This window comes from Chiloscyllium plagiosum, chromosome 7, assembly GCF_004010195.1.
Source record: "Chiloscyllium plagiosum isolate BGI_BamShark_2017 chromosome 7, ASM401019v2, whole genome shotgun sequence".
Taxonomy (NCBI): Eukaryota; Metazoa; Chordata; class Chondrichthyes; order Orectolobiformes; family Hemiscylliidae; genus Chiloscyllium; species Chiloscyllium plagiosum.
The window spans coordinates 33,237,530-33,261,170 of NC_057716.1; the positions used below are offsets into that span (position 1 = coordinate 33,237,530).

A 23,641-nucleotide genomic window follows, 5' to 3' on the forward strand; every position below is an offset into this window, starting at 1 on the left:
GCTAACACCTTCAACATATTGTCTAGCTATCACCATTGTTAACAGCTAACCCGAGAATGCAACTTTTTAAAAAAAAGGGTTTTGTGATTTACACATGAAAGAAGTGAAACTATCACTGTATTCTATCAGATGAAAGGCTTAACAGACAATCAATTCTTCAATGTATAAATTCAGTTACATCACACTGCAAATTTTTGCTATAAATTCTGTGTTACAATCGAGCCCTCCACTATCACCTGATGAGGGAGCGTCGCTCCGAAAGCTAGTGTGCTTTCAATTAAACCTGTTGGACTATAACCTGGTGTTGTGTGATTTTTAACTTTGAAAGATGTTAGTCTTGAACCTCTGCAGACCATGTGTACTTCTAGGATTTTGACCCAGTGATAATGAAGGAGAGGCAGTATCATTCCATAAAAGGAACAGATTACGTTGAAGAGGAAATAGCACATGGTGGTATTCACAAGTATCTATCCTTGTCCTTCTAGGTGGCAGAGGGCAGATGCTCAGAGAAATTTGGCGATGGTAATGCTGTTAAATATCAAGGGAATGTAATTATGTTGCTGCTTCTTGGTAATGGTTTGGCATCTGTTGTCAATAATGCTACTTGCAGCTTATTATTCGAAGACTGAACATTGTCCAGATTATGTTTCATGCTGGACACGCTACTTAACTGAAGTTAAGTTCAAATTTAAGGTAGAGTTGAAATGTATCAACACTGCCATTGCGAGGAAATATCCTTACACCAACTTAAACGGTTAAAGATGGTTGGGCTGAGGACATTACCCTGACGTACTCTTGAAATTATACCATAAGGCTGACTTAAGCCACCTCCAATGAGCACACCCATCTTCTTTTGTTGCCACTGTGACTCGATCATTGAAGAAATTTCTCTCTTACTCTAACTAACTTACTCCAGTTTTGCTGGTATTACATGTAGTTAATAATATCTAGAGCAGTCACTAAGACATTTGATATGATGCTCTTAGAGTGTAGTCAGTTGGATTGCTCACTATTTGCAATGGGTACACTTCTTCCAGTTTATTGTGTCAGGTTTCATTTGTGAAGCAATACAAGTGGTGCACCACTCAACATTAAAACCTGAATTTGATTAGTAGTAAGTTGCACTGTAATAATTGCTAAATGGTTCATTCCTTCAGGAAAATATGATTGCAAGTGAATAGTTCATACAATTGTCTTTATAATGTTTCGGGATTGGGGCAATTTATTTTAAATAGTTGCTGGATTTTATCGTCTGGAGCTCATGCTGCATCTCAACGAGTAGTGAATATTGAGCATTATTGTAATTTTCTTCAAAAGATGAAAAATTAATATTGCAGTAAAATACACAAGCATCTAATGGCTCAATTAAGCTGTGTTAAGGCATGTATCGAACAATTCTAAAATTGTCATCTTTGTTTTTAATTTCTTCATTGCCTCAGCCCTCCCTATCACTGTCATGTCTGCCTGGCCCACAGCTGTAACCTCTTGGACATCCCCTATTATAGTTGCTTCGTAATGGCTTTGCTTTCATCTACCTAGGCCTTAAACTTGTCAATTTCTTCCCTAAACTCTTTCCTATTTAAAATGTACCAGAGTGATAGCTGGATTATAGGCAAAACAGAACCAGAATGATGTTCTATCAGAAACTATTAGTATCTAAATAAGCCAGAGCTCTGTCTTGTTCAATTATCCTCATTCGAAATGCTCATATCTGGCCTTTGCTGGAGAGGATGCAGCTTTGCTGTGATACACTTAGTCAAATGGCCTGCTGCCACTCACTGCAGGTCTCTCAGCTAAATAATGGTCACTATGCCAAGTACATTGGAGACTAGCCTACCTGTAATTGCTGCCTCGAGGGATTTAAGTTCTTGGGAAAGGAATTGAGTTTAAAATAAGTGAGGAGGAGAGATAATTGGAACCATGGGAGTATCTTGATGAAATTCTTCAGAGTTACAATCTTAGCTTATTTGTACACTTCATTTTGTCACAAAAATGTGTGTCAGAATTGGAATATTTTTATTCTGGATTATGAAGACTTAATGAGAGTGTTTCCTTCATTTAGTTGACAGATCTCGTCAGTCTCTGGTGAGCCCCTCCAGTAACATCCGCCGCACATCATCGTTGGACACACTTGCAGCTCCCTACCTCACCGGTCAGTGGCCACGTGATGTGCACAGCCATTCTGCTCCTTGTGTGAGAGATAAAGCTACACAGGTATGTCAGGTGAAACTCGTTTACTTGGACTGTGCTTTGTTCCTAACTGATATGTGGAAGCTGGAGAAGGTTGGACTCCAGCCAGTGCTGTTGTCAAATTGGCTCATGACTGATTTGTGCATACATATGCTTGGCTTCATTTTGTATGGACTGACACCCTTTGCTGACAAAAAAAAGCAATCTTGGACTGACATTTCAATTGAGAGTGCATCCATTGCCTTCAGTGTGACAAGAGTTCGAGATTTTTTTGGTATCTTTTGCAAGGAGAATGTGCTGTCTGATTTCTTCGAATGCAAGAACTGATCTTATCGTCTCCTGTTCTTTAAGAATATTCCACTTGGGAAATGTTTTCTCTCTCTGAATCATATTTTTGAATAGTTTGATTAGATCACTCTCCTCTTTCAAAATTCAAGTAAACACAAACCAGTTTATGCAATTTGTCACAATGAAATTCTTTTAAGGGTGTGTAGCATGCTTCTGAATCTGTTCATACTGCAGTTTCACACCTAAACCTGAGAATAATGTTCCTGAATGGGTTAAATGTGGCTCACTAGAGTATAGCTAACCTACCAGTCAATTCAAAGCCCCATAAGAGAAAGGCCACCGTCTGTTAGCTGTTTTGATTATTTTTTGTACCCTTACATAAACTTTTAGACAATTGTGTAAACTGTCTTGCTTCTGCATTTTTCCAGTTTCTTGCCGTGAAGAAAATACTCCAGTCTGACTATGGCCCAAAGTCGATAGGCTCACACATCCCTTCATGGAACTCATTTGGGCTGTATTTTTCCCTGTCATATTGTCATGTCCCTTAGTAACTTTCTGTTTCCATTTACATAGTATAGAATGATTGCATTGTTATTTTTTTCCATGTTTGGGAAATAAAAGGATTTGGGGATCATGCGTGAAAGTAGAATGGCATGAGAAGACCAGCTGCAATTCTGTTGGTGGCTGAATAAACCAAAATGATTAGATGGCCTTAGTCCAGCTTCTGCTTTTATGTTGTGTTGTTTTAGATATTTTGGTGAACTTATTGTATTATGATATCCTACATTGACAAACCTGAAGCTGAGGTCCTGAAGATGTTCTTGTGAGTAAAAGTTTTCTTGTGTACTTTGAGTGAGAATATTATTCGAACATGAAGCAATCATGTATGTAATTTTGCTGCAAAATTCTACTTTTAACATTTTCTTCAGAATTAGTTTTCAGTTCAATGTTTAATCTTCACTGAGGCCTCTGTAATATGGATACATGTCTCAACTTGCTATCTCGCTGTTTACACAAATAGTTCTGCTGTACATTGTCTTTGGTTCTGTTTATGTTGCAAAACTTTGCCACTGCACATGGTTAGTGTTGTTAATTTTGTAGGTGGATACAATTACAACTTTTAAAAGACATCTGGTGAGTTTATGAATAGGAAGGATTAAGAGGGATATGGGCCAAATGCTGGCAAATAGGACTAGGTCAGTTCAGATGAGTTGGACTGAAGGGTCTGTATCTACCCTGTATGACTCTGCTAATGTCAGCTTGCCTTAACTTTTGGCACATGTTCCTCTGTCTTTTTGCATTATCACGTCTTGCACAAGATCTTGGAAGTTTTGTATGAACTGACAATGTAATGAGGAATTGCTGCAGTTTTGGTGTTGCTATCCTTTGAAACATCGCACTTAGATATTCATAGAGTACACTGATATCTCAGGTAAACTTTGAATATCTTGTATCACAATGTAAGGAGGAGTAGAAAGTTTATGATGCCCTTGACTAACATTTCTCCACCTACTTTGAAAAATCAAATCAGCTAGTTTATTACTTTGTTGAAATAATGCTGGCTCCAATATTACTGTGTTTGTCTCTTAATGACCATTGCACTCCAGATAATTTTCATGAACATAACATTTTGTAGATATGATGTGAAAGCATTTTTTTTAGGATCTCCTTACATTATAACAATGATTTAAGAACATGAACTGTACTGCTCAGTGGTTCCAAGTTGTATTTGATTTTAAATTTTGGTTACAAACCTTGTTGTGACATTGATTATAGATAAGCATTGCTCAGTCTCTCACATAAAATAGAAGCCCTAAGCAATAATTTTGCATCTAAACATATCTTTGTGCTGCTATATTGTTTGACTTTACTGGGAGGAGTGTGCTGATGAACCTGCCCCAATTTTCTGTAAGCCATCTCAAAATGTATGTCAATGAGACAATTTGCCTGACCAAATGCTATTCGCAAGAAAAACAATTCATACCAGGCTTTATAAGGAACAGAAAAATAACTATTGTTTCGCACTTGAATAAGAGAATGGAGAAAGAAAATAATTCTAATGCATTTCTTTGTAAGTTGAGCAATACTCTTCATGATTAGTACAAACAACAGACAGTCGGTTTCATGTAGACATTATGGGGGATATGGAGTAAACAAATACATGATGGTAAGTAAAATTCCTAAGACCACATGTCCACATTTCAACAATGGAATGAGTGGTCCCTCCGTCCTTTTTGGTTTTTAACACTAATGAAATAATGTTGACTGCAGGGTGATTGTTATTTTTTCAGATTTGATAGTTGATCAGGTGGACCAAGGTCTTTTCTTTGAATTCTTTCCTTTTTTCTTTGTCTTTTTCCCCATTAGAAAAGATGGGTGCTTTCTGTTTGCATACAGGTGTTTTTCTCTGCAGTGCATGTGCAGCTGAAGTTCGCCAATCAGAGGGCTGTCATCAGGTGGAATTTTCCATTTCAAAAGATAATTTGTGCTGGTCACTCTTGTTCTATCCTTAATTTCATCAAAACTCAACATTGTGGCACGGTTCAAGATTGTGCAACATTTGTCGATATTGAGTCTATGGCTAATAAATGACAAATAACATTTGCACCAGGAAATAGCCACCTCCAATGAGACAATCCAATAACCTCCTGTCAACATTGAATGGCATGACCATTGTCAAATCCCCCACCATCAGCATCCTGAGGGACACCGTTGACTAGAAATTTAACTGGACCAGTCAAATTAAAGCTATAGCTAAGAGTGTCAGAAGCTGTAGTATCTATGGAGGGATATCAAAAAAGAGAGAGGAAGGAAGACTAGTTTGGAAGGAAAAGGGAATGAAGGGTAGTTTTTAGACAACTTAAATATTATGTTTGGCATTTAAAAATAAATGCCTCGGAATGAGATTGAGGTATAGTTTTGCAGTGATTAACATTTGTAATGTCATCAAAAGACTATAACTGGAATAAACAAGATTGGCTTTAAGTTTAATTTAGTTATTACATCAAATGTTTTCACTTTGTTACTGATGTAAATTATAGTTATTTTAAGTGAACGTGTTTACACAGGTTTTGACATGCTTCTGGAGTAGGTAGGACTTGAACCTGGACCTTTTGGCCCAGCAGTTGATCCTACCAGTGCATCACAAGAGCTCTGAATGTTTTATTCCCTAACAAGGAATTATTCCCTAATAAGGGCGGCATGGTGGCACAGTGGTTAGCACTGCTGCCTCACAGCGCCAGAGACCCGGGTTCATTTCCCGCCTCAGGCGACTGACTGTGTGGAGTTTGCACGTTCTCCCAGTGTCTGCGTGGGTTTCCTCCGGGTGCTCCGGTTTCCTCCCACAGTCCAAAGATGTACAGGTCAGGTAAATTGGCTATGCTAAATTGCCCGTAGTGTTAGGTAAGGGGTAGATGTGGGGGTATGGGTGGGTTGCGCTTCGGCGGGGTGGTGTGGACTTGTTGGGCCGAAGGGCCTGTTTCCACACTGTAAGTAATCTAATCTTAAAAAGGAATCGAAGTTGTGAAAGCATGGAGTTGAAACCTCTGGAAAGCATGGAGTCAAAACCTCTGGGCCACCAGGGTATCTTTTGATGCCATTGATACAGTTCAAGCAGCATCTTGCTTGAAGTTGGACTATTAGCCTCAGTGACACTTGACAGATAATGGCCCATTGTGTTCAGGTTGGTGATGTAATATCCTGTGATCATGGTAATACTTGTTTCCACATAAGATCTTTCAGTTAATGAAAGTAATTACATTTTATTTCAACAATTGACACATTTTTGCAATCTTGGTATTTAAAAACATAAACTGTCAGGTCTGCACAATTTACACGGTCATTTTACTGTGTACATAAATGCTTAAACCCAGGCTGAATAGCTTCCAATTTCCAAATGAATAACATTTAAATTCTTCTTTTCACACATCCCTCAAGTCACATCTTTACACTAATGTTTGTCCCTGTTAGCTGTAATACATTTGTTGGTTGTATTGCTAAAATTCCTATTCTTGATTCTTTGTCTTAATCTATCAACTAGATGCAGAAAGATCTTACTGGATTTTGAATCTTGTCTTTCTTATATAGTTCTTGCTATGTTAACCATAACTTCCTCCTACTAACTCCTATTTGAAGTTGTGTGTGACCTTTCACCTGAACAATAGCTTCATTTGGATTTCATGACCTGAAATGGCAGAAGTGTCCATCCCTTTTAATTATAGCATGTTTTGTAAATATGACCTGTTCAGTTGTCTCCTTTTCTTCAGTCAACCCTGAGTACCTGTTGTTATGACATGATTAGAGATTTTTAATTTGGGTATTAAGGGCCTGTTAAACTAGGATCTCCCAAACTGTGATCATGACCACCATGGGGTTGTAAGGTGAAACTGTGGGGTTTTGAGCTTTTGAGCAAAAAAAACTCACTGATTATGAATAGCTCTGAGGCCCTTTTCAATCCTCACTTCATTCTAATAGTGGGCATTGCCCAGCAGACAACTAAGGCCCTATTTCTGCTTCTAAAAAGAAGACGGTGAAAAGTAGTTTTTTTTAAAAATCTGTATTTTTGAAGACTTAATAACATGAGTACAATTCAGCAGCTGAAGCCCATCCAGTCTATGAACAATTCATACCTTTTAAATCTTCAATCTGTGATCTTTCCATATTGAGGATGTTAAGAGCAGATACTGAAAAATGCCTGAAAAACACCATTACACTCCCTCTTTGAATCTTGTTGTCTTCTGATGCTGCAACTGGTCATTTACCGATCATCTGAGTTCACTACTCAGTTTGTGTCAACTTGTGCAGTGACCAGAAAGCTTTCTGTACACTGAACGTTGCATCGTATAACACCTTTTCTTGAGCCCAAATTCTGCCATTTACTATCAGTCTTCCATCCCCAGGATGTCTTTTGAATCGAGGATAATCTGTATTCTGCATACTTGCATATCATATCTGAAACTATCCCCAAGTTCCATCTCTCTATATTCTGGCGTTTTAAATGTGACTAAGGATTATAAAAAAAAATTGAACAATGGCAAGGACCTGTAAACTTTGAGGGGTAAAAAAATGAAATTGGATGCTATGTTTTCCCATCAGCTTTTAATTTTATCAATGCCCTTTTAACAAAAAAAAGAGAATCTCCCATTGGTGATTTCTTGTGTAAGTATTGCTTTTGATAATTCATAATATTCGTCTTCAGTATGACCATCCAAATTATATGATGGAACAATGGACATGTAGCCTCAAAGTTTTATTGATTGTGTTCAGTGGTCTACAGGTATTTATAGAACAATCAAGTTCTGTGCAAACATTTTCCACCTCGGTATAGATATATCATGTGTACACATTGTTGAAATGAACTGGGTGTTCTTGCTGTGTATCTTGAACAGAATGTTTCTGGTTTAGTCTTATGTAGATGCCCTTGGCAATGTTATAAAATATTTTACTTTTTTAGCTTGAATTACTGAACAGAGCAGATGCACCACTGAGTTTATCTTGTTTGTGCCTACTCAACTGTGTTCAATCCATGTTTTTTGTCAATGTGGTACCACATTGTTCCAACTGAAGTGGTAGGATGAAGATTTGAGTGCCACATAGAACCTGAATTGATAATTGCAGCTTTGCTGGCAAACTGCTGAGTGGTGAATAGAAATGCATCTACAAAGAAGGAAGGAGATTAAGAATGAATTACATGGGCTGATTATGAATTGCTTCAAGTAGTTCAGTCAATAACAACATTATTTGCCCCCCCCTTTCCCCCATGGAATAGCTAAACATGTTATATGCAATCATGACATAGTTGGAGGAAGTTTATACGATCAAAAAGAGGATGCTTGACAAGCAGTCTGATTGAGCAACAGAGGAGTTGTCACTGGTACTTAAATATCTCGCCTACCTTGTTTTGCAGATTTGATTGCTCCATGACTCTTAATGCAGGATATTCATTGCTATTACTGGCTCCTTTAGAAACAATTGTAAAGCAGTTTTCAATGAACTCTGGAAATCTCTTTCCCAGTTTACTATGACCCAGTCGATTTTTAGTTTACTTTTATTTGTTTCTTTGTATTAGAAATCAACATCCCAACCAGGTTAGTATGGTATCATGTGTGAGAACACAGCTGACAGATTTAAGCTTGTGTTGATGTTCTCACTATCCACTATAAAAGAATAATCTATTTGACCTTGCTGATCTGTTCATTCCTAATGTCATCATAGAGACCAAATTCCATCTCCACACTGAAGACTTGCTTTCTTCAGTGGTGCAGTTCTGCTAAATGAGGGTGGGTGAAGGATAGAACTAGCAACTCAAAGCTTGGCATTCCTGAAACACTGGGTTATCAGCAACAACAACACTGTGTGCTACCATTTCTGCATAGCCAGCAAGCCATGTGTTTGATTAGGTTCGAGATGAGCTGGATGTAGTACACAGGAAGAAATTTGCCATTTGTAAAAGGAGCAGTTTGCAAAGGCACAGTTTATTGATTTGCAAAAGAAGCAAAAGTAGTATGAAAATATGTTTTCACTCAGCAAGTAGCTAGGGTTATGGAATGTGTGGAGACAGGTTAATTGAGGCATTTGACAATTGTTTGGATAGAGTTGATGTGCAAGGATTTGAGGAAAAAGGATGTTGATGCTAGGTTATGATGCTCATTTGAAGAGCCAGGGCAGGTATGTTCGGTCCAACAGTTCTGAACAACTGCGCAACTTCTGAAGCTATGTACCTGAAAATAAAGTTACAAGGGCAATCTGATGAAACTAAAACACAGAACTATGTGTAATAAACAGTGAAAGCCTTGTGCAATTCTCATAATCATATTCTGGAAAATCAGTTCATTTCACATGGTTAGAAAAAAGACAAATAGGAGCGTGAGTAGGCCACCTGGCACTTAGAGTGCCATTCAGTAAGATCACGGCTGATCTTTGTGTAGACTAAGGTCCACTTACATGCCCACTCACCATAATTCTTAATTCCTTTACAGTTCAAAGCCCTGTATTCATTGGACATAGCCAGAACTTGACCGTCCCTGGCTAAAGTGTTCAAGATATATGCTCCAGAGTTAGCCAATTGCTTAGTTAAACTGCTTTAGTGCATCCACATAACACTAGCCTCTCTGCAAGCATGTTGAAATATATAAATGTCCATTTATCCTCCCATCATGCTGCTCTTTTACAGTCAAGTGATGGAAGGCGTGCTTAACAGTACTCTCATGCACAATCAGTAACCTGGTGAACGATCCATAATTTGGGTTCCGCAAAGCTGCTTGGTCTATTTCTGATCTTTGTTCCAAAATGGATGAGAGCTGAATTCAACAGGTGAAATGAGAGTAATTGCTTCTGACAGTGAGGCAGCATTTAATGTTGAGTATGATATCATAATCCCAAAGTAAAAGTGAAAAGCGATCAGGAAAATGTTTCATTGACTGAAAATGTATGTAAGAAAAAGGAAATTATTATGTTGAATTTAAGCCTATGGGCATGACTAAAATTTGCCAGAAGTATTTGGTGATGATGAGTTGTTTCATCAATGATCTTGCATCCATCAGAAGATTAGAAGTTAAGTTGGTTGTTTGTTGAGCAATGTTCAGCTGTGTTTGCAGTTGCTCATACAGAAGCAGTCAGTGCTTCTGTACTGCAAGATCTGGGCACTTTCAGGCTTAGGCTGATAATTATCATTGATTATTGCACATTGGGCAACTCAGGCCATAAAAAGATGGTAAGAGCTAGGAGCAGGAGTAGAGCATTCAGCCCCTTGAGCCTGCTCCTGCCATTTGATAAGATCTTCCAGCCTCCTGCTTGTCTATTTTGGGTTTCAGCATCTGCAGTTTTTTTCTCTAATTTGATAAAATCATTGCTGACCTCATCTCTGCCTGAGCTCCTTTCTTGTCTGCTGTCCATAACCCATAAACCCTTCTTAATTTACTAATTAAAAATCTGTCTACCTACCCCATAGCCTCAAACTATGACCTCTCATTCCAGATTGCGCCACATGAGGAAGTAGTCTTTCTATGTCTCTTTGGTCAATTCTCGAGCATTTACTATACCTCACTTGGGTCTCCTCTCCTTCTACACTCCAGAATGTATAAGCCTAAATTGTTCAATCTCTCTTCATAAACCAAATCTCTGGAATCAATCTACTGAACCTGGAATAAACTGTCTGCAGTGCAACTACATCTGTCTAGGGAGTTGTTTAAATTGATCACCAATTTTCACTGCAAGATATGGCAGGACTTCAGAACTTAGACCTAATCTGTTTGTTGTGGAATCACTTTGTTACTTGCTGCTTGCACTGTTCTAACAGGCAAGCAGTCATTAATTTTTAGCTGCCTCAGATTGACACCTCATTTTCAGATCTGCTCCTGTCAAGTCCTCCTGCACTCTTTGTTGAGCCAGAGTTGAACCATGACTGGATTGTTGAATATACTGGCCATGAAGTTGCAGATTGTGTTGAAGTACAAGTTGGCAGCTACAGATGACTCACAATGCCTCATGGATGCCTGATCTTGAGTTGGTAGAACTGTTTGAAGCCTTTCTCATTTAGCACATGGATAGTGATACACAATACAAATGGTATTCTCAATTGAAGATGGGGCTTCATCTCCAAAAAACTGTTCTATGGTCACTCTTAATGATGCTGGCATGGACAGATGGATCTGTGGCAGGTAGGTTTGTAAGGATGAGGACAGTATGTTTTTCTCTTTCATTGGCCCCCTCACCACCTACAGCAAATCCACTCCAGCAGCATGTCCTTTTGGATTTGGAAAGCTTGGTCACTGGTCGTGTTAGAACTTAGAACAGTACTGCACGAGAACAGGCCCTTTGACCCACAATTTTGTGCTGAACATGACTCTAAATTAAACCCATCCCATTTGCCTGCCCTTAGTCCATATCCCTCCATTTCTTGTATATTCATGTGCTTATCTAAAAGTCTCTTAAATACCCCTATTGTATCTCTCTCCCTTAATGTATCTCATAATTTTACAGATGTCTGTCAAGTTTCCCCTCAGCCTCTGCCATTCCAGAGAAAACAGCGAGTTTTTCTAGCCTCTCCTTATAGTTCAAACCCTTTTATCCTGGCAGCGTCCTGGTAAATCTCTTCTGCACCCTCTTCAAAGCTTCCACATCCTTGCTGTAATGTAATAACCAGAATTGAACGCAATACTGTAAGTGTGGCCTAACCAAAGTCTTGTAATGCTGTGACATGACATCCTGACATTTGTACTCAATTTCCTCACCAGTAAAGACAAGCGTGTCGTATGCCGCCTTTACCACCCTATCTACTTGCATGCCCACTTTCAGGGAGCTGTGCACTTGAACCTGAAGATCCTCTATACATCAGTGCTGTTCAGGGTCTTGCCATTGTATACATTTTGTTAATATTTGATCTCCTAAAGTGCAGCACCTCACCCTTACCATCTGCCATTTCTCTGCCCATATCTGCAACTGATCTATATCCTTCTGTATCCCTTGACAAACCTCTACACTATCCACGACTCCCATCAATCTTTTTATCATCTGCAAACTTAGTAACCCACCCATCTGTATTTTCATCCGAGTCAGTTATATACATCACAAACAGCAGGGGTCCCTGTACAGATTCCTGTGGAACGCCACTAGTGACAGACCTCTTAAACCAAAAAAAAACATTTTCACCATCACCTTTTGCCTTCTTTGAACAAGTCAATTCTGAATCCATGTGGCCAAGTCACTCTGGATCTCATGTTGAAAGGTGTACTAAAATCCATGTAGACAACAACCACTGCTCAAACCTCATCAATTCATCACCACCTGGGAAAATTCAATCTGGTTATTCAGACATGACTTGCCCTGCACTATGTCATGCTGACTGTCCCTAATTAGGCCATGCTTTTGCAAATGTGCATAAATCCTATCCCTAAGAATGTTGCTGAGCCATTCTTAATGATTTAAGTCCTTACGCAGAGTATATTCTGCACCCTGGGGCACTCTGTGCTTCCTACCAATGTTGTTTAACATGGAGCACTGACTCATTAATTGAGGGAATGTGGTTGTGGTAAGCAGCAGGAGATTTCCTTGCCCATGTTTGACTAATGGCACTTGACTTCATTGGGTCAAGAAAACCTTTAAAACTTGTTATCTGATTCCTATTTGAAACTAAAATGGAAAACGTGTGCAGGTTTTGGTGGCAGTGTTGATGTAATGAATGTTATATTCTGATTTGAAAGTTTGAATTATGTGTGAACTCTTTCTGTACTTACCTATATGGCAACATTGAAAAAGACGAACCTCCTGAAAATTTGCAATCCTTTTTAATCTTGATGTGCTGATTCTAATCCATTGAGAGTATCCCAACACCAATGAACACAACTATTGGAAATGAAGATTCTGGTTCAATTCAGAGTGTGAGAGCAGCACAAAGATACCAAGAGATGAGATGGCAACCAATGAAGTAACAACAACACAACTGCTTGAATGGTAAACAGCAAAAATAGCACGTGACTGCCAGAGCTAAATGATCCCACAATGTATCACTCAGATCAATGATTTATAGAACTGCCAAATCCAGTCTTGAATGTTGGTGGACAATCGAGCAATGAATTGGAGTGGGAGGCCCCACAAATTTCTCTATTCTTAATAATACAGGAGTCCAGCACCCCAACAGACAATGCTGAAGCATTTCTCTTCATCTTCAGCCAGATTTGGCTGGGGCTGTTTTCCCCGGAGCGTTGGAGGTTGAGGAGTAATCTGATAGAGGTTTATAAAACCGTGAGGGGCATGGATAGGTAAATAGACAAGGCCTTTTTCCTGGGGTGGGGGAGTGCAGAACTAGAGGGCATAGGTTTAGGTTGACAGTGGAAAGATTTAAGAGTTCAATGGGGCAATGTTTTCATGCAGAGGGTAGTGCGTGTATGGAATGAACTGCTAGAGGAAGTGGTGGAGGCTGGTGCAATTGCAACATTTATAAGGCATCTGGGTGGGTATACGAATAGGAAAGGTTGAGAGGGATATGGGGCAAGTGCTGGCAAATAGGACTAGATTAATTTTGGATATCTGGTCGGCATGGGTGAGTTGGACCAAAGGGTCTGTACATGTGCTGTACATCTCTGTGACTCTGATTCTAAATGACCCATGTCTCATTCCTCCTGAGGCACCCACCATCACATCATTTTCAACCAATTTGCTTCTGCCCACCTGATGTGAAGAACAGGATCAAGACACTGGATGCAGTACTGCTAACATTTTGGCAATAGTATTGAAGATTTGTGCTCCAGCTTGTTGCACCAAACTGTTAAAATACAGTCAGATCAGTGGCCTCTACCTGCAATGTAGAAAATTATCCAGGTCATACCTAGCATAAGGAAGATAGTTGTGAATGATTCCAAGAAAATATCTCTGTCCTGGGGCATCTCTGCAAGAGTTGGTAAAAAGTGTCCTTAACCCAAACATTTTTGAACTGCTGCAACTTTGATCTTCTCTCCATTATAAGGTCAGAAGTGGGATGATTGATCATTATTTTATGATGATCTGCACATTCATCACTCCCTTGACATTCAGCAGCAATTACACTGCCATCCTCCACTATCAACGTCTTGGGTTACCATTGACCATAAATTTAACTGAATCAGCCTTATAAATACTGTGGCTGCAAATGGAGATCAGAGGCTAGGAATTCTATGGTGGCTAACTTGCCTTCTCGTGCCTCAAGACATGTCCACCACCTGCAAGGTACAAGCCAGGTGTGAAAGAATATTCTGCGCATGGCTGGGTGATCCACACTTGGGATACTCAACATCATCCCAGGACAAAGAAACGCACATGATTTGTGGCCCATCCTCCCTCTTAAGGCGTAATTCCTCCATCACTGGTTGACAGTGTTGGCAGCATGCACCATCTGCAAGATGTTCAGCAGCTTTTTAACCAAGCATCCTTCAACAGCACATTCCAAATGTGTATCCTCTATCATCTTCAAGGGCAATGGCAGTAGATGCACGAGAGCACCATCACAAGCAAGTCCTCCTGCAAGTCTCATAGTATCCAGTCCTCCTACAAGTCTCATATTAGCTTCTCTGCTGCTCCTTCACTGCTGTCATCATAACCCTAGAATTCTGTCCCTGACAGCAATGTGGGTGTCCCTACAGCACATGTCCGTTAAGTTTCACGATGACAGCTGAGCATGTTCTCAAAAGATTGGGCCTAGCAAGGGACACCCACATTCTTTGAGTGAATAACTAAAAAGCCAAGACCTATATGTAGTTGCACTTTCTGTTTACATTGTTGGGATTGGTCAAATGTGTGGCTGCAGAATTGTTCGGCTGTTCTCCGAAATATTGAATCTCTTATTACTGTTGTTTTTGTGACCTCCCTCCTTGTCGCCCACTCAGCCATCAGCTTTTCTTACATTATGAAACCCAGAGTCTTATTGTTGGTGATACTTAGTTGCAGTATGTGAGGGGTGTTTTGGAGTTTCAACATTGAACAGGTTATGCTCCTTGGATTTCGGGAACCAATGAGTAAAGTTCCTTGGCGTGGTTTTACTTTTAGACTCTTGGCTAAAATGATCAAGAATGCAGCTTAAAACTTGAGTAAAAATCTAAAACCTCATTGCTTTAAAAACTCATTTAATCATTCAAGTTTCTTAATACTTCAGGATTATTTGAGATTACATAGGATTTTTGGCACAGAAAAAGATTGTTTGACCCAGGCTATACCGGCTTTTATATTTCATGTGAGCCTCCTTTTATCTTTCTTCATTGGTGGTTCTTCTTCAAATGCTTGTACTGCCTGCTTTAAAATTCATCCCTACTAATCTCTTCCATCACTCCTAATAGCAACGAGTTGTCCATTTTTAGTAAATTTTTTTTCAGAATTTTCTCTTTGATTTCTTGTTGCTATATTACATTGACGATCTTGAAATATTGTCTCTGTTTCCACATGTAAAATCTGTCATAATTTTAAGGCTTATATGTGGTCATACTTCAGCCTTTGTTTTGCAAGAGAAAAGGGATTCCTTTCCTCGTACAAATATCCTTGCATTTCCAGTGGTATTCTGGTTAATCTTTGCATCTGCTCCAGTGCTTCAAGACCGTCTCATGGTATGGTGCTCCTGTGTTCCTTTAGAAAGAAAGGCTTGTGCTTTGTCTGATTTTCTTATGACATGTTTACCTGTGGCACAACTAAATAATAAGTTGCACGCTATGCTTCCTTTGTGCCTTTTTGCCATCGAGACTTTGGAACTTAGATCCTTATGTCAATAATTAATTTCAATCATGATTTTTTTTCCCCCAAAGTGCTGGAAAAACTGAGCAGGTCTGGCAGGATCAGTGGAAATAGAGTTAGCGTTTTGAGTCCACCAAGGAAGTGTTACTGTCCAGATTAACATTTATTGAGTATCCGTAATTTCCCTCAAGATGGTGGTTAGCTGCCACATTGAAATGATGCAATCTTTGAGCTGCCAGGATACCAACAGTGCTGTTGGGAAGGGGTTCCAGGATTGTGATCATGCAGTGGTGAAGAAACTGATATATATTTTCCCAGTCAAAGTTGTGTGTGGCATGGAGGGGAACGTGCATTTGCTGGTGTTCCCATGCAACTATTGTCCTTGTGCTTTTCGGTGGTAGTGGTTGCAGATTTTGGAAGCAGCTTTTGGTTGAAGTGCTGTCCTGATGCAAACAGCTATAATTTTTTCCAGTGGTGATGGGAGTGAATGCTGAAATCTTCACGTGTGTGTGGAATATGGGTGCCAGTCTTGTCGATTTTCACGTTTTGTCTCATAACATTGAAGTGATACTGAGCTAATCCTAATATGATGCATATTTTTTGGTTAAATTGGAAAGCTTATGATTCCTATCTGTACCAATGTTAGAGGTTGAGGGTGACCTTTGTTATGGACCAGAACAAACCCCCTCAAAATATATTAAGGAGTTAGCCTAAACCCTAATTTGCATAATTTAAAGGCATGTGCCAGATGTTGCATACAGTTCTGGTCGCCATATTACCAAAAGGATGTGGATGCTTTGGAGAGGGTGAAGTGGAGGTTTACCAGGATGTTGCCTGGCATGGAGGACACTAGTTATGAAGAGAGGTTGAATAGATTAGGGTTATTTTCATGAGAAAGACTGAGGTTGAGGGGAGACCTGATTTAGGTCGACAAAATCATGAGAGATATAACAAGGTGGATAACAAGAAGCTTTTTCCGAGATTTGGGTACTCAATTACTAGGGATCATGAGTTCAAGGTGAGAGGGGAAACATTTAAGGGAAATATGCGTGGAAATTTCTTTATGCAGAGGGTGATGGGTGCCTGGAACACGTTTCCAGCGGAGGTGGATGAGGCAGGCACGATTGCGTCATTTAAGATGTATCTAGACAGTTACATGAATAGGCAGGGAGCAGAGGGACACAGATCCTTTGAGAATAGGTAACAGATTTAGATAGAGGATCTGGATCGGCCCAGGCTTGGAGGGCCAAAGGGCCTGTTCCTGTGCTGCAATTTTCTTTGTTCTTTCATTCTTTATTGCATTCTAGATGCAATTCAGTTGATCAAACGACCAGATTTGAAGCAAAAATCACTTTATTCATACACTATAGTTAAACTTGAACAAAAGAAAGAAGAAATTGAAAATTGGAACTCGATTAGAAAACTTAACAGCATAATTGATTATTTAACTACTAAACAATAACTCTTCCAATATAGTAATATCCCATAAACATGTCCTTGGCAAAAGGCAAATTCAGTACAACAGATTTATCTCAGGCAGTTGTCCAATCTAGGAGGAAAAAACATCAAGAGCAAACTCTGAGAGAAAAGCAGTTAGGGATATACTGCGGTTTCCAAATACAGCTTCAAGACCTGAGTAACTGCTACTGAAAAACTAGAACTAAGAATCCTGGTTTTGTTACACATCCTGTTCCTACTGTTTAAAAACAAAACCAAGGCACCTCAAGCTGTTTATTTTATGGGCTTTAAAAGGACAGCCAAGCATCTCTATCTTAAAGCCTCTTGTCAAAATAAAGTACAAAATAGACCCCTTAAAGCCATAGTATCGCCACATCTTTTCGAAGTTTATAAATTCATGAGGCACATGGATAGGATGAATAGCTAAGGTCTTTTTACCTGGGTAGGGGAGTCCAAACCTCCAGAGGGCATACACAATAAGACCAAGGAGCAGAAATTAGGCCATTCAGCCTATCACGTCTGCTCTACCATTCAATCATGGCTGATAAGTTTCTCAACCCCATTCTCTCACTTTGTCCCCATAACCCTTGATACCTGTTACAATCAAAAACTATCTATCTCTGTCCTAAATATACTCCAAACATACCTGCACAGCTGTCTGTGGCAGTGAATTCCATAGATTGACCATTCTCTGGCTGAAGAAGCTTCTCCTTATCTCCATTCTAAAAGTCTTCCCATTAATCTAAGGCTGTGCCCTCAGGTTCTAGTCTCTCCTATCAATAGAAACATCTTCCCAACATCCACTCTGTCCAGCCCATTCAGTATTCTGTAAGTTTCTATTTGTACCCCCTCTTCCTTCTCACCTCCATTGAGAATAGACCCAGAGTCCCCAAACGTTCCTCATATGTTTGAGAATGTGGATAGGGTATGAGCAGGTAGGGAAAGAGTTAAGTTTTGTGTTTTGTGAAACAAGAGGTTCAATTGAGCATGACTCAGATCAGATAAGAGCTTGCAGTTAACAATGGGGTGCTGGAGACAAGGATAATGGGTTAACAAGTGGAAAGCATTCATTATGTAGAGCCATTTAACAATATCAGAAGCATTCATATGTGAGGTCAGTCAACAAGGTGAAAAATATTAATTATGAGAAGCCAGGTATTCATTGTGTAATAGCAGATGGCTTAATCTTTACTGTTGACACTCGCTGATTGTAACGGTCACCCAATCAATAAGTATGTTGCCTTATCTGGATGCTCCTCCCTGTAAAATGACTATGTAATTCATTAAGAAACTGTTGTCCGAGAGAGAAGACCATGAACTCGTGTCCCTGTGCACACTGGTGATTCTTCTGTCTCCGTCCAGGATTGGAATAAAGATGAAGGAGGTAAAACTACTGTGTCTCTGAGCATTTTGCTTTGACTGAGGGGTATCGACATGTAAAGCTGTTAATTCCTGGGACCATTCTTGTGAATCTCTTCTTAACACGCTCCAGGGCCAGCCATCCTTCTTGAGATATGGGGCCCAAAACTGCACACAGTACTCCAGATGTGGCCTGACCAGAGCCTTTTAAATTCTCAAAAGTTCATCCCTGATTTTATCTTCAAGTCCTTTCAAAATAAATGCCACCATTGCATTTGCCTTCCTAACTACTGACTCAGCTTTCAAGTTTACCTTGGGAGAATTGTGGACTAGAACTCCTAAGTCTCTTTACACTTCAGACTTCTGAATTTTCTCCCTATTTAGAAGATTGTCCATGCTTCTATTCTGGAAATGTGTTGCTGGAAAAGCGCAGCAGGTCAGGCAGCATCCAGAGAACAGGAGAATCGACGTTTCGGGCATAAACCCGAAACGTCGATTCTCCTGTTCCCTGGATGCTGCCTGACCTGCTGCGCTTTTCCAGCAACACATTTCCAGCTCTGATCTCCAGCATCTGCAGACCTCACTTTCTCCTCATGCTTCTATTCTTCCTACCAAGGTGCATGAACTCACACTTTCCCACATTATTCCATCTGCCACTTCTTTGCCCATTTTTCTGACCTGTCCAAATTAGTGTTCAGCCTCCCTGCCTCTTCAATGCTACCTATCCCTCTACCTATCTTTGTATCATCTTTGTATCAAACTTAGCCAGAATGCCTTGAGTTCCTTCATCTCGATTGTTAAAGTATAAAGTAAAAGTTGTCCCAACACTGAGCCTTGCACAACACCACTTGTCACTGGCTACCACCCTGAGGAGGATCCTTTTATCTCGACTCTACTGTCTGCCAGACAGCCAAGTTTCTATCCATGCTAGCACCTTGCCTGTAACATCATGGGCCCTTATCTTACTCAGTAGCCTCCTGCATGGCACCTTTTCAAAGGCCTTCTTGAAGTCCGGGTAGATTAGATCAATTAATTCTCTTTGGTCTAATCTGCTCATTACTTCCTCAAAGAATTCTAGCAGATTTATCGGACATGACCTCCCATTGATGAAATCATGCTGACTTTGTCCTATTTCACCATACACTTCCAGTATTCAGAAATCCCATCTTTCACGATGGATTCCAGGATCTTAACCACGACTGAGGTTAGGCTAATCGATCTGTAATTTTCCGTCTTCTGCCTTACTCCCTTTTTAAACAGGGGTGTGACATTAGCAATTTTTCAGTCGTTTGGGACCCTCTCTGATTCTAGTGATTCCTGAAAGATTGCCACTAACGCCTCCAGTATCTTTTCAGCTATCTCCCTGAGAACTCTGCGGTGTAGTCCATCTGGTCCAGGTGATTCATCCATCTTCAGGCCATTCAGTTTTTCGAACTCCTTCTCCTTGGTGATGGCCACCTTACTCAGCTCTGCCTCATCGCTCTCTTGAATTTTTGGGAAATTACTTGTGTTTTCCATTGAAGACTGATGCAAAGTAGTTATTCAGTTCCTCAGTCATTTCTTTGTTCCCCACTACCATCTTCCCAGCATCATTCTCTAGCAGCCCAATGTCCACTATTGTCTCTGTTTTGCCTTTTATAGTCTAAAGAAACTCTTACAATCTTCCTTTATATTCCTGGCTAGCTTACACTCTACTCTATCTTCTCCTTCCTTGTTTCTTTTTTTTTCTCTCTGGTTTTTATGAGCTTCCCAAACCTCTGGTTTCCCACTGTTCTTGGCTACTTTATATGCTTTCTATTTTGTTTTTATGCTATCCCTGACTTCCCTACTTAGCCATGGTTGCCCCATCCTCCCTGTACCATGCTGCTTTTCCCTCTGGAGGAATCTCTGCTGTGTTACCTGAATTGCTCCCTGAAATTCCTGCCATTGCTGTTCCACTGTCTTTTCTGCTAGGCTCCTCTCCCAGTCAGTTCTACCCAGTTCTTTCCTCATGCTTCTGTTGTTGCTTTTATTCAGCTGTAATGTTGTTACCTCTGATTTTATCTTCTCTGTCTCAAATTACAAAGTAAATTTGATCATGTTATGATCACTACTTTTGAAGGGTTCCTTCACCTTAAGGTCTCTTATCAAGTCTGTCTCATTGCACAATACTAAATTCAGTATTGCCTGTTCTGCCATCACAAGCTGCTCCAAAAAAGCCATGTTGTAGACATTCCATAAATTGCTTTTCCTGCGAACCACTACCAACCTGATTTTCCCAGTCCACTTTCATATCAGAATTCCCCCATGATCACTGTAGTTTTAAGATGAGAGAGGAAAGATTTACAAGGGATCTAACGGGTACCTTCTTTGCATGGAGGGTAGTGCATGTATGCAACGAGGTACCAGCGGTTATGTGGATATGGGTACAATTACACCATTTAAAAGGCATTGGGATGGGTACATGAATAGGAAGGATTTAGAGGGATATGGACTGAATGCTGGCAAATGGGATTAGGATATCTGGTTGGTGTGGACGAGTTGGACTGAAGGATCTATTTCCATGGTGGATGGCTCTATGACTTTAAATTTTGATTTATCATTTGTCTGCCAGCTGTTTATGATGAATTTATTAACAGATCATCATGAATCTCAACTGCCAACATCTTCAGCATGAACTGTTTATCTGTAGTTAGGTTGAAATGCAAGTTCTGAAATATAAATAACTGAATATCAAGTGATATGGTAAACATATGTAGGTAACAATAAGTGGCATATGGCCAGAGTAGATTTATTAGTGCTACCTGTATTGAAGTTCTTTTCCACTTGTCCTTCATTTTGAGGGTACCACTTGTAAAAATATGTCTCTACTTTGTTTTAAAAAAGGTAAAAGAAAATAATGGAGCTGCCACTGCTGGAGTGCTGCATCGAAATAAAATGCAAATTAACAATTAAGAGTAACTTAATATTTTGAAACACAAGCTTAGGAAATTAAAGTAATGTTTTCTCGGTTAATGATGCACCCCAGCTCCTGCAGTGCTTGCCAGTGTATAAAGGCCCCTATGTGCTTGTGAGCACCGCAAACTCCATCTTCAGGGACTCCGAAATGCAGATGTAACTGTGAAATAGGGGCATCCAGTCAAGAACAAGCCGCTCCATGGCCCACTGCCTGGATCAGTTTAGATTAGAATAGATTAGATTAGATTACTTACAGTGTGGAAACAGGCCCTTCGGCCCAACAAGTCCACACCGACCCACTGAAGCGCAACCCACCCAGACCCATTCCCCTACATTTACCCCTTCACCTAACACTACAGGCAATTTAGCATGGCCAATTCATCTAACCTGCACATTTTTGGATTGTGGGAGGAAACCGGAGCACCCGGAGGAAACCTACGCAGACACGGGGAGAATGTGCAGTTGATAGCCATCTGGGTCAGACCCAGGATTGCTGACTTGTCCGCCCCTCCCCACGTTGAGTGCCTATCCCTAATGTTACTTTAAATTGACTTGCTACTGTTATCTCCTGGCCAAATCCCTAGAGATTGTTTTCTTCAATTTTAGATCTTGCAATGTAGTTGTACTTTGAGAATATTTATTTAGTTGTAGAGTACATTAATATATCTGAAATCATGAGGCTGTACCTTAATTGACAAATCTAGAACATGGAGAGCTATAATTGCAAACTTAAATGATTCAGTATCCTGTTGGATAAATTTAGTTAAGCCATCAGGATTACTAAAGAATTTTCAAAAATTATGGTTTGAAATAATGTGGAAGGCAATGTTTGTGTGCAGACTAAGCAATTTGAGTGAAAGCTTAGTACTCTGCTGTACATACACACTCAGTGCTGATAATAAATAAGCAAGGAAAGATGCTTCTCAGATAATTGTGGGCAGACCAACTAATTCTGTGCCAACTTTCTGATTTTAGTGCCTCAGAATGTTTGGCGAGTAGCCCTTAAAATGATTAGCAGATGTGCAGGTTAGGTCTATTGGCCATATTAATTGGCCATCATGTTGAGGGATGTGTAGGTTAGGTGCATTAGTCAGGGACAAATGCAGAGTAATAGGGGAGGGGAATGGGTCTGGGTGGGTTACTCTTTGGAGGTTTGGTGTGGACTTGTTGGGCCAAATGGCCTGAATTTAAATTTTAATAAATCTATTCATTTTCAGGGATTATCTTAAAAAATGCAATCTAACAGAACAAATTTCAAGATGTCTTACATGAAGCTGTATTTGAAATGTTATCCGTCGAGTTGCTTTTACAACATGCATTCATAAATTTGCTTTAATTATATTTATATATGCACCTTAGCTTCTGAAGGGAAAAATGATGTCTGAAGCAGTGCACAGCCATTGCACCAAGGATTGTGGGGAGGTTGAGTACGATCAAATTTTATTTTTGCAATAGTCTAAACTAGTATAGACTTGTGCAGTGCGAAGTACATAATAAGCTGTCTTAAGTTTGGAATTCGTACAACTTTTTTTTCAGTACATCAGCATCTAGTACTCTGATGCAATAGAAATTCCAAATAAAATTCTCTTTGAGGCAGTATGTTCAAAACTTGGCGAGACAGATCTGAGTAATTTTCTATCTCTGACATTTCAAGGTGTTTGTTACCAGAAGGGAGTGTTTTTATCCAACTTGCTTTTGTTTGAAATATCTTGATTGCATTAATTTACTGATAGGCACAAACTCATAGGAGCAAGAGAGAAGAGTGAGACCATTGAATGGTCTGTGCACTACTTAACAAGTTAATTTCTTTGAAAATTGTGATTTTTTTTTTTCTCTGGGTGGCTCCAAGTGCAAATATGACTGTTTGAGCCTGTGAAGCGTTGCTCACAATGGTTCATCTAGTTATGGACCCCAGTTATATTTCCTGTTTCTTCCCAGACATCATTAAGGAAGGCTACAGGGAAATGATCTTTTTATGTAAAGCTGCATTTTAGTTGTCAAAAACTTGAGACCTCCGATCTAACATCAAACCTTTGCTTGATATCTAATTCTTTGTTTGTCTTATCAGTTGGCAAAGATGATAGCTTGGCCATTGTCATATGAAACTAGGAGAACTCATTAGAATGTTGGGAATAAAAGCTCAAATTGGGCCCCATATTCAGTTGTCTGTACAGAATTCAATGTTCATTGTTGATATTAGCCTTATTGACTTTTCACA

The 23,641-nt window shown here is 39.7% G+C and overlaps 1 protein-coding gene across 3 annotated transcripts in view; it reads left to right on the forward strand.

Annotated features, from left to right (window-relative positions):
• Positions 1–23,641, forward strand: part of fam117bb (family with sequence similarity 117 member Bb) — a 233,574-nt gene that overhangs the window by 49,045 nt on the left and 160,888 nt on the right. For all 3 annotated transcript variants that reach the window (XM_043693381.1, XM_043693382.1, XM_043693380.1), the window contains exon 2: positions 2,063–2,214. In XM_043693381.1, coding sequence (XP_043549316.1) covers positions 2,063–2,214 — 152 coding nt within the window. The remainder of the gene's footprint in view (positions 1–2,062; positions 2,215–23,641) is intronic.